The 16,828-nt window shown below is 42.7% G+C and overlaps 1 protein-coding gene across 4 annotated transcripts in view; it reads left to right on the forward strand.

The window, feature by feature from the left end:
* The first annotated feature begins 69 nt into the window (after positions 1–69).
* The window catches only part of tle2a (TLE family member 2, transcriptional corepressor a), a 44,859-nt gene continuing 28,100 nt past the window's right edge, over positions 70–16,828 (forward strand). The window contains exons 1-2 of one of the 4 annotated variants that reach the window (XM_084354563.1): positions 70–708; positions 12,423–12,586. In XM_084354563.1, the coding sequence (XP_084210689.1) occupies positions 685–708; positions 12,423–12,586 (188 nt within the window). In that variant the 5' untranslated portion in view covers positions 70–684. The remainder of the gene's footprint in view (positions 709–12,422; positions 12,587–16,828) is intronic. The other 3 variants (XM_084354564.1, XM_084354565.1, XM_084354566.1) reach the window with 3 other exon arrangements.

The raw sequence follows: 16,828 nt of genomic DNA on the forward strand, positions 1-16,828 counted from the left end.
GCCAGTGTCTTTAGGTGCCCCCCTCCTCCTCCTCCTCCTCCCTCCTCCTCCTTAAAGAAAGCTACTCATATGTTATGTCCCATTGAGGATCAGAGAAGGGGGGAGTGAGAGAAGTGAGGGACTGGGAGTGTTGTGTGTGTGAAAAGAGTGCAGAGACAAAAGAGGCTGCGGCTGCATTCAATGTGCCGGTGGTGTGTCCGTCTCCGAAGCCACAAGCAAAAACCACATCCCCCCCCCCCCCCTTCTTTCTCCCTCTCTCTCTCTCTCTCTGGCCTTTTTTATGCTACACACGGCGGCGACGAGGAGACACCGGAGAGGGAAACCGATTGCGTTATTCGCTGGAAGTTGAGGACTTGGAAGGAAAGCGTCCCCGTCGGACCGGGTGTTCCTCCGCCGTCCCCCTCCTCACTACTACACGTCGAGCGGTGCGGCGCGGCGCGGTGCGGTTTGGGGTTGGAGATATAACCCAGAACAAAGGAGTGTTGGAGCGAGGAATGAGCGAGCCGAGACTAGCTTCGCCTTTACCTTTGAAAGCGGGCCAAATGCCTCTCTGAGACCAACAATAAGTGCATCGGCTGCTGCTCGTGTTTCTCGACGAAGCTTTCCGCCCCAGAAGGGAGAAAGAAGAAGGGCGAAGACGAGAGAAGAGACACGCAGAGGGAGACGCACAAGTCGGCGGCTACAATGTTCCCTCAAAACCGACCACCGGTGAGTAAGCTACGCTACTATGAAGCCGTCCGCACGCCTTTAAACCGGGTTATTGTTTCATACCCGGAACCTCCATTGAATACGACGTGTCTGTGGTGATTTTTTTTTTATAAACCGTATTGAGCTCTAGTTATGGGTCCTCAGTGAGAAAGTAAAAGCCGAAATTGTTTGTCTTTGTCATCCCTTACTCTTGTATTTCCGGGGACTCCTTTTTGTGTTGAATATCCTTCATAGTCTCTAATGTGTGATCTTTGTGAGATGTATCTGTAGCCCACCTTAATCGGCGTCCAACTTTGCTGAGTGGCTTTGTGTGTGAAACCTCATGTCCTTGGTGTCCACCTCCGCCGGTTTAGAAACATGGAGCCTCCTTCTATTTCCACACTATTGTGGAGTTGACCCAGATGATGAAGTGTGTGTGTTTGTTTGTCCCTTCCTCACACAGGAGGGGTGAGGAAGGGGGGGGTGAGTCAGCTATGGCTTGTTGACACCTTCACTCAATGATCTGCCCCTCTCAAGTACCACTCATTTTCATCCCAAACAGAAAAAATAATAATCTGCCTTCTTCTTTCTTCTTTTCAACAACCTCAACGGTGTGGCTGATGTTTTGAAAGATTGGAAACTAGAAGCTATACAGTATGTGACTGTAAAAAAAAGAACTGAAATCAGCATGCTGTCTGTGTTTGGAGACGGATCCCTACGAGAGAGATATTCATGCTGCACGGCTTTAATTTGTTTTAGTCGAGTTAGGTGGAGAGCTTTTGAGCGGACTGAAATACATAAACACTGGTCCTCCAGCTGTGTGAAGTATCAATTAAGACCTGCTCATTTGCCTAACCCTCATCTACATCCCTCCACCCCCACCCCTGACAGTGTTTTGACATTCATGTCCCATGCATTGGAGCCAGATTAAGCCCACTGTGACGTATAACTTCATGCGAATGTGTGTGTGTGTAAGCCACTTTAATTAATTCTGCATTGTTAGTGTGTTTGCATAATGCTTAAATTGCACTACCATGATGCATTGCAACTTTTATTTCACCCTGTACTTCCTCTGAGTGATAAAAGGATCCTGTGAGTCCCCTCTACACAAACATACAGCACACACACAAACATCACACACACACCAGCAGCAGCTGTGTATGTAGTGTAGCTGACTGCAGGAAGGCAGGGCAGGAGGCAGACTGTGGGTCTGTGGTTTGCACTGTAAACCCAATCCCTCTCATCCAGCCTCTCCTCGCTGTGTTCCTGTGAGAGCTCCAAACCACATCTTAATGTATGGGCAGGCGTCCCAGGGCGAGAGGAGCAGACTGCGGCGGGTCTGGGTGGAATGTTTAGGCCAGCGGCCTCGTTTCATTTCAACCCTCTGCAGATCTCAGCGGCACCGTCGGGCCATCAGTAGATCTTGTTTGCACCTCCGAGTGAAGGGCCACTCAACCCGGCAAACTGTTTAATCCCTGAAATGCAAGACTGGCAGGAGCCTGTCATCGCTGGCTACTGGTCTGCTGTGAAGGATGTGACCCATATATTACATAAATACCTGACCCATATTAACAAATGTATAGCTATTCTTCTTCACATAAAAACCTAAGAACATGGTGCACGTTCAGATCTCAAACGGAGCGGTTGTGGCGTCTAGCACCTAATGTCACCTGCATGTTGATCGATTCTTACAACAGATCTTCCCTTTAGATTGTTCATGTAAAATGTGAACTTGGTAATAACTTTTTTTCTGGGCTAGACTGTTTCCACCATATAGAGCACATGCATATAGTCACAATTTATTTTTATTACTATGGTGTGAGTTAGCGCTGGAGGAAAACATTGATTCTTAGATGCATCTCGATACTCTTGAATCGTCTCAATGCAGGAAAGTCGATCACAAATTTAAAACCCAGTTCTCAACATCATGATTCCCTGTAGCAATTTTGTGCTGGACTCTTACGGCTGAACCAACTGGATGATGAACTAGGGTTGCAACTAATGATTATCTCCATTATAGATTAATCTATATCTTCAGTCCGTACAATGTCAATTTCCCAAAAAATCTTCCTCCCAGAGTCCAAAGTGACGTCTTCCAATTGATTCTTTAATCCAACCATCAGCTCCAAACCCAAAGACTCCTCATTTAGTGTCATAAATGACCAAGAAAAGCAACAAATTCTTATTTTTTATCTCCAAAATGACTAAATCGCTGTTTAATCGATTATTAAGATTATCAGAGTGGGCAATTCATTTTCTTAACACATTATAAAATGGGCTACTTCTTGAGTTTTGGTGAGGATGGCTGAGCGTGAGCAAAGATAATGGGGAAAAAATAATCTGTTTATTCTAATGATGGCAAATAAACAATGTTTTACAAGTAGCGAGTGGAGAAAAAATAAAGCACAGAAATAAAACATTTTTAGTTGCATAAAGATGCATCAAGTATTGTGTTATAAAAGCATCATAGCTCTCTAAGGCATAATTGAATAAAATCATGAGGTGCCTAGAGATTACTTTTCCTTAAAGTGCAATGCAAACATCTGTAATCAAACATCTTGCACATTCATTTTATGTCCTGACGAGATACAGAAACATACCTAAGCCGAACTTCTCCTCACAAGAGATTAACAATCTAATTATGTGAACAGACGCAATGACACTATGGTGCCTACATGACATAAACACGACAGAGAAGCACTCTTGAAAATGCTTCAGGCCCTCGTATGTGCTCAGATGGTTTTTGGGATTTTTGCCAAATAAAGTAGACTAGCTGAGAAGTGTATAGGACATGGCAGGCATGGCCAGCTGTCTTAAAGCCTTAATGTTCTTTCAGTTTCCCCACAGTGACAGAAACATACAAGGCTGAAAATGGATGAAGAAGAAAGCATCCAAGCAGAATATGAAACTGTATTCAAATCAGAAACTACCAACTTGTTTTGTTGGCATGCAATGATACTAAGCATTGATTTAAAGATCTCTCTGTTGCCAAAGCGGATCTAATCTGTGGGAGATAATTTAATTGTCAGTGAGTGCTCAAATACATCCAAACCTCTCCAAGGTCACAATAAGATTATTCATAATATTAGCAACAGCCCTCGACAACCATTTTATCCTGAACAATACCCTGGGCCGGGGGAGGGGTTTGTTTGAAGGCTACTAATCGTGGGTGACTCTTGGTTGAATTTTTGCTGTCATTCATACCCATTTCGGTAATGTGTTTTTAGTCTATCATGGCAAACAGTGATCACACAGCTTTCTAAGACGTCATATCATTTAAACCACTGATTTGGTTGCTACCCAGACTGTCCTCTGTAAACATTCATTAAACTTTTCAGAGCTTCTTCCTGGTTCAACATAGACTTAGCTGCTATATGTACAAACGGTAACTGTAGTGGTTGGTACACACAGTTTGGATGTGTTTGCCCCAGTCTTTTCTTCCAAATGCGTTGGATTGGATAATACACTTCATGTGGATTTGTTTATGACTGATTGTCTGACTGTTGCTCGTGCCTGTCCCGGTGGATTATCTCGAAAAGCTCATTTTTATGTAGCTGAGTCCCCATGGACTTAAACAAATTAAAACCCCCAACGTCAGAGTTTTGGCTTGATGTTTGTCTTTATCAATTCCTGCTCTACCATTTTAGACCTGTTCTTTGTTATAGTATAATGATTTAGCTTCACCTTCAGTGTAAGTAGTCAAATATGTAACTCTAAACCAAACCAGCAGTGCAATATTACAAATTGAATGTTAGCTGTCCAACAGATCTTGGCTGATGTTTGCCGTTGTCCATTTTATCTGATATTCAAAGCAACACCTGGTGACTTTAGGCTACAACATGTAGACATATTATTATCATTATTGCAATGCTGCAACAATAACCATTAGCCAATGATGAACAATACATAGTTGTTTTAAAGATTTATAACATTTCAGCATTAAAAGCTTTAAAAATTACTAGACTTTTGGTATACCGGTGTGATCTTGGATTATAACAATGTTATTGTTCAAACCCAGAGAAACTGGTCATTTCTTTCAAGGCCTTTGATTTGGTTGTCTGTTGCTATAGTGTCTAGCAAAACATCAGATTATGTGTCATGTAACAAACATTTCTCTCCCAGTCACGTCGTATAGATTTTCATTGACAATGGTGGCTCTTAACAATGAAGACAAACTTCACAATGTCATCGAACTACGTCTTTTGTTTTGATTGTTTTGATTAAGAGGCCGCTAGCAGACCTAACAAGTTCAGTCTTAATGTAAAGATCCAAATAGTGACCAATTTTAAACTTAACACAGTTCCTAGTTGAGTTTCAAAATGCTGGTAGTGTTGTAATCAAGACCACCTAAACAGAGAGTCATGACCAAGACCAGAGTGTATTGACCAAGACTTTGAGGGGTTGAGACCAAGACTAATGTGAGCCCCACACTGCATGACACTCAGTAAATGTGAGCCATATAAAAACAAAACAAAAAACTCAAGTGTGACCATGTGATCTATGCGTCTCCTTTTTCCTCTTATCATCCAATCACTTCAAGGAAGGTTTTTCTAAATTAATATCTAATCAGTTGAAGATGGATATGGTCAGGTAGGAGACACAGGCTGTTGTGGGGAGAGCACTTTGAATGAGTAGCTGAGATGAGGTCTTCCCCTCTCTGTCCTCAAAGCAAGCCTCCACTCTCCCAGTCCTAGCATGCTTTTAGCTCTTTATCACCACTGTTGTCCAGCGGTGAGAGTGTGGCTATCGATCAGGAGCTCGCCTGCTTTGCTCAGCCACCGATTAGATGGGAGGGAGAGAGAGAGAAGGCAGAAGGAAATGAAGGAAAAGAGGCTGAAGGGATCTCACGTTTACACAAGCTGTTGTGGAGTTGCGTCTCGGTGGAAGGAACAAACGAGCGGAGGGGGTTACCTAATAAAAGAAGGCACCTCCAGCAATTAAGCCAGCTGACAGGCAAACTGTGGCGCTTCGCTAATGTGGGCTGACAGCAGGGAAATTTGAATAACGAGGCTTGCGGGAGGAAGGAGAGAGGAATGAGGAGGTGGAGGGGTCGGTGGGGGGACTGAGGAAGAGAGATGTGTGGCGCTAATGAAACAGGTGCTTGGCAGCCCCTCCCCTCTAAGTGCAGGAATCATTGAGAGATTATCAGCATGCTTCAGCCAAGCAGATAGCAACCTGATGTAAGGTGGGAGGATGGAGGTGGGGGGGCTACGAACCTGCGTCTTCTCTTCCCCACCTGCAAGCCACTCCAACGATCCAAATCACTGCTGAATGTTGACAGTCGTGTTTATATAAAATTATTCAATCTTTAACTTCAAATGCTTTTGAGGAAGGACAGTGTATTGGGCTACATGTTTCATGGCCCTCAGAGACGGGGAGGTGTGTGTTTTTTGGCGTATGTGGGTGGATACTCAAAGATACACATTCGGGAATGTTATTCTGGGTTAGACCTACTGTCACTGCGTCCTTGGTGGTAGTTGGATGAGAGAGGAGAAGAGAGAGAGCTTGGTGGGTGTTTACTCTGATGATCGACTCTGTGGGTAAGCAGTGTAATTAGTGGCCTGACTAATGAGCTATATGAAGGGAGGCAACAGCACAGCATCTTCCCAGCTAAAAGAGACAGACAGGGAGATCCAACTCCGATTAAACAAATAAAAAACTGTGATCTTAACATTTGGCACAGTATTTTTTTATTTATTTTTTTTCTTAGCCTTGTTGGCAGCACGGCTCTAGGGATGGCAGTGAGTCAGTCGATCCCACGCTTTGGTACAGACTGTAATATCTCAACAACTTTTGGCTGGATTGACATGGAATTTTATACATGCATTGATGGTGCCCAGAGGATGGATTCTGACTGTTGGCACCTTCTGTGGCTCCTCCAGCAAGTCAGAGTATCTCAACATCTACTATACGATCAGCTCAAAATGTGTACTTTCATGTTCCCCTCAGGATGAATTAAAATGGACATGTGGTCAAAATGATCTGTTCTACTGTTCAATAGGTTGTGATTTCTGACCAAATACCTGCAGCACTTAACTTATTTTTTTTGTACAAGAAAAACCATGACATGAACTGGGAGGGCCAGTCATTTTTTGCTTTTTTGTTATTAGGGTTGTAAATAACCAGTTTCATCATGATACGCTATGATATTGTTTCTTTGGATGACTACGATATTTGCTGGTGTCATAAAGTTTGCCATGCTGTAATTTTGCTTTCAGTCCTCTGATTGATATGAAACAGTATCATCTGCCCATTTAACCCAGTCAGTTATAGAAGAAACTACCACCCCTTTTCTGTTTCTGGTGATAAAAGACAAAAAGATTAATAATTGTTAATTGTGGAGTGAAGTTTACGTAAATCCACCAACACAAGAAACATGGCTTAACAACAAGAACTTTAACAGAAGTATAAACATTTGGCTCAATACGATCTGTCAAGGAGACGAAACAATTTTTTTTTGCTAGTCACCATTATTAGTTTAGGCCCGTGGCATTTCACATTGCATAAATTAGCCCTGCGGCAAAGTACTTTCAAGCAAAAGAAATACAGTTTTATGTTTATACTTTTTCTTTCTCGCTGCTTGTTTTAGCCACAGCACCTCCCAGACAGAACACCAGGTAGCATCGACAATTAGTCATCAATCAGCTAGTAAGTTAGTTAGCATGTTATGATATTAGCGTTTAGCTCAAAGCACCACTTTGCCAGTACAATCTCAAGAGGCACTGGCATGGCTGTCGACTGTCTTTTTTTTTTTTTTTGTGAACAGGCGAAATTTGATGTTGCGCTTAAACTTGTTATGCCACCAGTGGAGTGGAGTTTTGGTTTCATGCTTGATTTTCTGATCAAAGCCGAGCTCAATCAGTGTGCAGCAGGATTTGTAATGAGGAACGCTATACAGAAAATAAACAACAAACATTACAAAGTAGTGGGAGCTTCTTGTATGAAAGAATGTAGGAATCTTGTCTTTTTTTTCCCTTTGCTGCGTGTGAAAAATGCATTTTCAGTGGTGGAAATCGCAAAAGAAAGAAAGGAGAATGTGAGAGGTCATCCAAGAGAAATCTATTTATCTCCTCAGTCCCCTCCAGCCATAAGAAGAAGACACAGAGGAGTGTTTCTACATGAGAACCTCATATTCCTCTGGTCACACAACCACATCATAACAGTGATGGCCCTTGCCCAGCTCCATTAGCAAATTATGTATAACTGTGGGTCAGTGTGGCTAGTGCGGATTGGGACACATCTTGCGGATTCCCATTAATGTTGACGTAGGAGCTGCAGTCGTGTGCGAATACAATAAAGTGCATGTGTGCTTGTAAATACTTGTGGAAAACTGCGTCGTGCACACATCCACTTAGTGTTTGTAGTGGGCATGTGTGGGCGTGTAGTCGCGTCTGTGTGTGTGTGTACGTGTGCACATGTTTTTGTGAGGGTGGGGGGTTAGAGCAAGGATGTGAGGTCATAGTGGTTTGTTGCTTGCGGTGTAATTAGAGGTAACTCAAATGAAAACAGGAATGATTTCATTCAGTGATTGCCACACTGTTAACGGTCCCCTCATGTCAGCCTTTAACATGTTTTTCTGCTCTGTTTTTTTTCATGTGCACACATTTTGTTGTGCATTCACGTACGCGTGTTTGCATTCATGACTTTGTGACCTTGGATATAATGCGTGTGAAGAACATATAACCTGATCTGTGGTTGCCATTGAGCTGTTTCTCACCAGTTGGCACATTTAAAACAGCACTACTGGATTGTTTCTTATCCTACACCACTAAAGGGATGTGAGGTCTGATTTAAATCATTTCTATTCCCGTAGATGACTCGTTCACACTCTCTCTCTCATCCCCTCATCATCAGGGCCTCATTTAATCATTGCAATTGACTTAGGCCTTCGAGCGCTCAGAGAGAGATTAGTGTGAACGTGGGTGTGTATGTGTGTGTGCTTGCCTATACACCTATACATCTGATGTGACAGGGTCATATCTGGGCTTTTCCTCATTTAGCTTGTGCAGTAGGTGCCCTTAAACCACCAAATTTAGCCTATAGCTTTCTCAGCCGGCTCTCAGGAATGGAACATGTCACAGCGGTGCTGCTGGACTGCTCAGGGCCTGTAAACACCTCCCCACTGATTTATCTAAACCGATGAGTAATCAGATGATCTCTAATCATATCAGAGAAAAGCGTTCGCCGTCCAACCTCATGCAATCCGTCTGCAGTATTACAGAACCCGACTCTATGCCTGTGTGAGCCGCAGAAGATCTAGTCTGTAATTGTGTAACAGCGATTTTCAGTCTATGTAAGCTTTGTTCAAGGGCAGACGGCATGGCTCTTGTTTGCCTTCGGGCCGGGACACGGCCGAGAGGGACGGAATAACTGAGTGTTGGATTATCAGGTGAGGCTCCCAGCCTAGATCCATTCCCAGAAGTCACCAGGTCAGCTTGATGACCTGACCTCTCATTTTAAAGCCTGCTCAGCTGTTTGCTGGATCAGAAGTCGGGGCAGACTAATAGCTGTGGTTGGTGGGAGGAAAAGGGCTATAAATGCTGGGATAGGATCCATGATTTTCCTGTGTTTCAGAGATGGCATCCGTCACATGCGTCCAGTCTAGTCTGGTGTGATTCATCATAACAAACCTAACCAGCAGACTGGAGTTGTGCACAAGGTCCTGAGTGGCTGAGCCAGCAGAGAGACAGTGGTTTTTCCATTACCTTTAAAAACAAAAACCAGAAAATAGACCATTCATGCCTCCATTTTTTGAGGAAGATGCCTCCTCTCCTCTCACCTGTCCTCTGGAGAAGTGACCATGTTAAAAAGAAAGCCACGAAAAATGTTGGAGAGGGAGTGATAAAAAGGAGAGAGGGGAAGGATGGTCGCCTCTTTCTTCCTCCTTCCATCCTCCTATAAAATGGCCTTGGTGCTCTTTTTTTTCCCTCGTGAAGAGTAATTGCTGTGTGTGTGTGTGTGTGTGTGTGTGTGTGTGTGTGTGTGTGTGTGTGTGTGTGTGTGTGTGTGTGTGTGTGTGTGTGTGTGTGTGTGTGTGTGTGTGTGTGTGTGTGTGTGTGTGTGTGTGTGTGTGTCAGAGTTGTGTGAAACAGGAGGGGAGAGTGTGTGTGTGTGTTTTTAATCATGGGTTTTTGTGTGAGAAAAGAGGTGTGCATGTGTGAGCAACACTCGGTGTGTGTGTGTGTGTGTGTGTGTGTGTGTGTGTGTGTGTGTGTGTGTGTGTGTGTGTGTGTGTGTGTGTGTGTGTGTGATGGTTGGTTTTGTGTAAAGGAAAAGGGGTGTGTGTGTGTGTGTGTGGCTGTCTGTGCTCTAGGAGGGGATCTGGCCGACAGATTGAGAGCAGCTTGTTAGAAAGAGGAACAATGAGGCCACAGCCCCTCTCCTATCTTCTTTTTTGGTCCTTTCTTTTCTTTTTCTCTTTCCTCTCTCTTTTCTCTTCAGTTGTTTTCATCTCCTTTCAAAACAGATTCTCAGTCTTTTCGTCATTTTCTCTGTATATTTTTCGACTTTTGGGTAAAGACTTGCTAGCCTTACCCATATTATCTGTCCATTTTTACTTTCCATTTCATCCTATTCCCATCAATCATCAATGTTTATTCTACTCCCGTCTCTCTGTCTTTCTCTCTCGGTATGTATTTTCTTTGATAATGTTTCACCTGCTGAAACACATTCTGCTTTTTCCTTGTTGAAACATCTCACACTGTCACTTGTTTCCTTAAACATGCATGTACAAACTATAGATGCTGGCACGCTCTGCTTTCGTCATGCCAACATGCAAATGCCCCGAACATCTTTCATATTGCCCCCCCCGGCATTCTTTTTGGCACTGGAGTTGAGCGATGTTGTGATTAACTTGTTCATTAAACATCATTAACGCGTGACAGACATCGTTGATGTGAGACTTGTGTTGTTGCCGTCGTTCAGGGCTACCCACATGTACGCCCACTGTCTTTGAACTCTGAAGAGTGGGCAGATTGTTTTCGTAGCCATTTTATTCTCATCATCCCTTTTTTAGCATTATGCCCTTACTTGCGCAACATAAATTCACAAAAAAATACCTCTTTTCAACTCAGGTGGTTCAGGTGCTGGTTCGGAGCCAGTGCCTACTCTGGAACCAGTTCCTTGTGTTTCGACAGATGAAGAACTGGCTCTCAGCCAGGACAACGGGTTCCAGAGTGACTGGTCGAGACTGGTCTTTGCTGGTCTAGAACAAAGAACCACTTACTTCAGGGGCTTGGGGTTGGGTTATCAAGACCAAGGACCAACTTAAACTGCTTATAACTGCCGTAAAAACCAGAGATGGTGTAACATGTTCTGACTTTGGGAGATAAAACCAAACATTTTCTCTCTGGATGCCAAATTAAAGCAGCAGTGGTCCGAGGACCAGTCACGTTTGGATGCCAATGTAGGAATGCAAAGCCAGGACCAACACTTGTAAAGAGTCGATGTAGTCCGCCATAGTTGTTCCTAGCAATGCTGGGAAATTGGAAGACGTAAACAGTGACTGAATGATGTGACTGTAGAGTGGCTCTCATACTGGTGGAAGGACCGACTCTGAAGTCATCTCATAGACTGCATTGAGCCAGGTAGTTCTGCTGGAGTTCAACAAAAGTGCAGCTGGATTGTAACAGTGTCTACTTTACATGAAGCTTTTACAGAAATATTTAAAAATGTATTGGCAAATGTTGAAATCTGTAAAAATGTAACTTGCTCTGTGTCTTTAAAAGCCACCTGATTTTCATTTGCATTACAGGCTTATTCTTAGAACTTTTGATTATAAAATGTTAGGTAATACTCGCTATTTGGGGTTGTTATCAGATCAAGCAATCCTGCTTGGCATAGCATCTAACTCTGTCCTCTCACAATCTTCACACCTCCCATCACAGGCTGGAAAAAGAGCAAAAACTGTTTGAATCACCGGCAAGAATTTGGCCTCTAATAAACTAACGGAGCCACATTAAAACCAGTTGGCGCTTTCCTGTGAGAAAATTGAAGTATATTACTATCACTTAACCTCACCGTCATACTTGACCATCGTGAAGCCTGTGAACCGGCTGTCCCGGGCCCCTGTTGGCCTCTGCACTGTGTTATTTTGACAGAGAGCCAAGTAGACTGACAGACGGACAGCCCCCCACCACCCTCCTCGTCCAGCTCTCAGCCCCCTTTTGTCTGCCTGTCCTGCAGCATTACCCCTATGGTTGTAGTCTCCTAATTGCTCTGAACCCTGCAGAGATGGGAGACTAAGCACAGGGTTGGGAGGGGTCTTCTTCAGCCACGATGGGGTCCCTTTTTTCCCCCACTTTTCTCCCTCCCACTGCTCTATTTCTCTCTTTATTTCTTTCTTCTACTCAGACTTGCAATTAAACAAAGTGTGCTCATTTGGCTAAGAAGCTCTTGTACCTCTCAGCCCTCCCATCCAAGGCTCGGTAACACATTCACATCTGGCTCTGCTGCCGATGAGTGTCTCTGTAATAGACAGCCCCTCACAATAGTTACACACAAGCATGCTGGCGTGCATGTGCAGATGTGGTGCTCATGTTTGCTCTCTGTGGTTGTTTTATGTCCTCCTCAGATGGAGCTCCTGCTTGAGTGAAGCTTTTCTTTTACCATATTGCACATAAATTTACCAAACCATTGGCCCCAGGATTTTGTCACAGTTGATGAAGAAGAATTTGATGCAACTATCATGTACTTTTAAGTCAAATCTCTCAGTCAGCTGCCTACTTTTTTCCTAGGCACCTCTTCAGCCACCCCCGGGGTCCTCGGCTTCTGTGGTGGCAGCTGCAGCAGCAGCGGCGGCAGCAGCATCGGGGACACCCCAGTCACTGAAACTAACCTACCCAGAAACTTTGGACCGCATCAAGGAGGAGTTTCAGTTCCTTCAGACCCAGTACCATAGGTGAGTTGTTTTTACAGTTTGTCTGCTGGTGTTTCCCATCAAGTATCATTCAGTGTTACTGGGAATTGAGATCAAAGACAGCATTGTGTTTTTAAAAAAAAATAAAAATGCAAGGTTGCTTCAGGTGCACTTAAGACAATGAGATATGATTCCAGGAAAGGCAGTTGGCGTTGAAGATCCGTGAGTTTGAAGGCTTATCAGATACCAAAACACCACAGAGATGTTTATAATACTTTTAAAACAGGATTTGAAACTTGGCAACAAATGTTTTACACTCTGTATGGTTGACTGAGTGGTTCACTTTAAAAAGAAATCTACTAGGAATGTGGACTTGCATGTATTGGATTGACCAGGGCAGTGTGCAACGAGATGACTTTGCATTGAGTTGTTGCCAAAGTTGAGCCAAGTTCAACTTTTTTTGACACTCAGTCTCTGAAAAAAATGCAAGACTATGTGATGTTTTGACTAACCTTCTTGGCACAGTTTTTGGACCAATAGTTGTAAAAAAGCTGGCTGTTCTTTTTGCATTACTGTACGGTGTGCTTGATGTGCAGGAATGTGCTCAGAATGCTTTTTGAATGTGGGATTTGGGCTGGCTGTGGAGTCCCCGCCTTCCTCTCCCTCCCTCCAGTCTCTGTTCTCGTGGCACACCTTCACACGGTCCCCACCCCCTCACCCTTCTCCTCTCATCCTGCTTTGATTTGGCCGGCCAGAATCTCCCCTCCCTCCCTTTCTGTCCCACTTCAAACTTCTTTTGTACAGCCCTTGTCCACAGCCCCTCTAACCCCTGTGGCTACTGCTGCTCCGCTGTACACACAAATGCCTGTGTGCGTTGCGTGTGTGTGTGTGCGTGTGCTCGCTCATGCTTCTGACTGTTCTGCTCACCACAAGCTCAACAGTCCAACTGAGTCTAGAATAACTGAACCAACACATTCAGGTACTTTTGTACGTAAATCAACTGAGCGACTGGGCCTTAAATCTGTATCATGATATATATGGTGCCAGCTTGCAAGTATTTTTCAATACGTTAGTACATGTAGTTCCCTTATCACGGCGGCTAACTTATGTTACGTTTGTCCTGTTGAATTAGAGTATTTTTTTATAACTCGGGGGTTAACCACCTACAATCTCAAAAAGGTTGGGATGATTTGTAAAACGTAAATAAAAACGGAACGCAACAATTTGCAAAATAACTGTGTTTACTGACAACAGTTTCACAAGGTGTTCCCGAGCCTGTGTAGTAATATCCTTTATACAGTCAACCTCGCCCCATCCTTGCTTGTGAATGACTCAACCTTTTAGAAGAAGATCCTTTCATACACGATCATGATACTATCACCTGTTGCCAATGAAGCCGTTTATCTGTGGAAAGTTCCACACAGGTGTTTTTGGAGCATTCCACCACTTTACCAGTCTTTTGTTGCCCTTGTCCCAACTTGTTTGAGACAAGTTACAGCTATCAATTTCAGAATGAACAGATATTTACAAAAATCAATGAAGATGATGAGGCGAAACATGACATATTTTGTCTTGATATTGTATGAAGACAGATAAGTAAGAAAGATTAGCAAATTATCTAATTGTTTCATTATGTTTTACACAGTGTCTCAACTTTTTTGGAATGGGCTTGTGTTTATTGAATATTTCAAAATGTGTTCATTTAGGGCGGTGAGTCATAATTTGATAAAAATTTGTTTCATAGTCCTAAAACCCAAAACAGTACTTGCACACTATCTACATCCGGTACTTTATTCTATATGGATATGACAACTTCTTGACCACAAATGATGGAAACATTTTGACCAAAATGGTTTGAGGAAGACCATATGTGGTTGAACTGTTGTCATGATGAGTCAAAGGCAACATGCACACCACTTGTTTTTTTATGGTGCAATGAATCAAATCCTCAAAAGTAATTTCCAGTGAAAATGGTACTTCCTGCACATTTTTTTTTTACCTTTGCATTGATTTTTTTGATTTGAAGTCTACGTTTCAGTCACAAAGAGGGGAAAATTCTTGAGAGAGGTCTTTGTGACTGAAACGCTGACCCTTTTTTTTTTTTTTTTTTTTTTTCAAAAAAAAGAAAAAATATAAATCAATGCAGAGGTAAAAAAAATGTGTGCAAGAAGTACTGTTTTTCATTGGAATTGACTGTTGTCATGTCCCTGAATGATGAAACAACTGGGAATTAAATAGCACCTGAAGAGAAAATAATAGTGGAAGACAACCAGATTAGGTCTAGGGCTGCAACTAACAATTATTTTCATTATTGATTAAACTGCTGATTATTTTCGTGATTAATCCATTCATCGTTCAGCCATTAGCAGTCAAAACATTGTGAAAAATGCTTATTACAATTTCATAGAGCCCCAAGTGACATCTTCAAAATGCTTCTTTTGTCCAACCAACAGTCTAAAACCCAAATACTCCTCATTTACTATCATAAATTACAAAGAAAAGCAGCAAATGGGAGCATGTTTTGTGTACTCGGTGAATCAGAGGACAACCCAGTGTTATCACCCTCTGAGCTCGTGTGAGCCCCCCCTTTGAGCGCCACTGACCCAGACAAATCAAGCCATTCAGGGAACATGAATCACCCCTGGATCCACGGTTTGAGACGGCGTGATCGGCGCCACTGGCAGCCGTTCAATGTTACACCTCGTGTTACAAAACACCTGGAGTGTTGCCCTCTTGCCAAGCACTGAGAACTATCGAGCAGGATAAACAATAAATGAATGATGAGATTAAGAACACGATTGGCAACAAGAGCGAGCTTGTGATTCCATCATCATCATCCAGTTTTTAATATGACAGTGCGCTGTTGTAGCTGGCCTGGATTAGGTTTCCAGGAAAGATTTGTTTAACCTTCCTACAGGCTTCTCCAGCAATAGTCCGTCATACTGCATATGGCCACAACTGAGAGCTGATTGTGTCACTGTGGCTCGTAACAATAGCAACAGTCATCATCAGAACAGATTGTGTAATCAGACTTCTTTTCACATATCTGGTGATGCATGTTTAACCTGGCTGGGTGGGTATGTAGGTATGAACCTTTTTAATTGGATTGACTGGTGGCACACAAACAGTGCTGCTAATGTTGTTTCAGAGAGATGGCAAGAACAACACTGCTGCCTTTGAATATGAACAAACTGAGCTTCTTTCACTTAAAGGTACTGAGGTGTCTGCACGATACTATATTATTATTTATACTAGACTTTTAATGGTATTAGGATGATATGTTCTCCATAGTCTTTATCATTCATGAGATTTGACTCAGAAGATTTCCATTTAATTTCAACTTTGCGTATTTTTCCATGTTTATTACACCTCTTTCTCACTGGACAGAGAACCCACTAACATCTGGCTTTTGTTTTAAATGTGAATGGGCACAATCAGGTGTGATGCTATGACACACATTTAAGATCAGGATGTTGGCTTGTTAATACTTTTCCATCAGTGTCTGTTCAAGCAGCGCTCGATCATTGTTCAGTCAAAACTGAAGTAAAATATATTTTAAAAGAAACTGTTAGTGGCTTCCATGTCACTACCAGAGCCTTGCCAGATGCCTGATCAGTCCTGCATTTGCACCTCTTAACTAGAGATGGGTCATTATTTTTCCATTGTTTTGACCGGCACCTGGTAATTCCAGGACTTGGTAGAATGGCATTATCATTACCAGCCTGTGGTAAAATAATTGTAGCATGGTCTTTTCCACACAAGGTCGGTAAAGGTGTGTCACTATATGCTTTAGTACATACACACAGATCATTGAATAATTGTTGAATAGTTCCCGGTGATTATCGAGTGGTATTTTTGCTTGAAATGCCCATCCCTAATCTCAACAGAGATAAGAAAGAAGCGAGATGTTTCAGTCCTTTGCTACTTCCATCATCAGCTGTAAGGGTGTTTTTTTATTTTTTGTTTTTTTTTTGTCTTCTCTTCTGGATGAGTCTGATGTATACGATCTGCTGCTTTATGCTATTCCCTGTTTTGCTGTGTAAAAGTGGTATTCGGTGCACCTTGCTGAAAAATTAATGCCCTCTAATACAACAGTCCTGCACTAAATTGATGCTATAATTTTCAGTGTTTGTTGTTGATTTAACTTTATGGTCATTTTTTTTATGCTGCATTATTTCATTTGGGAGGTGTTTCTAGTATTCTGTCCACCCTATTTATAATGATTAGGTGGACTAAATATCAGCTAGGTGTACCTAAATATAAAGTGACAACTGAGTTTATATG

Source organism: Pagrus pagrus, assembly GCF_965226575.1.
Source record: "Pagrus pagrus genome assembly, chromosome: 6".
Classification (NCBI taxonomy): Eukaryota; Metazoa; Chordata; class Actinopteri; order Spariformes; family Sparidae; genus Pagrus; species Pagrus pagrus.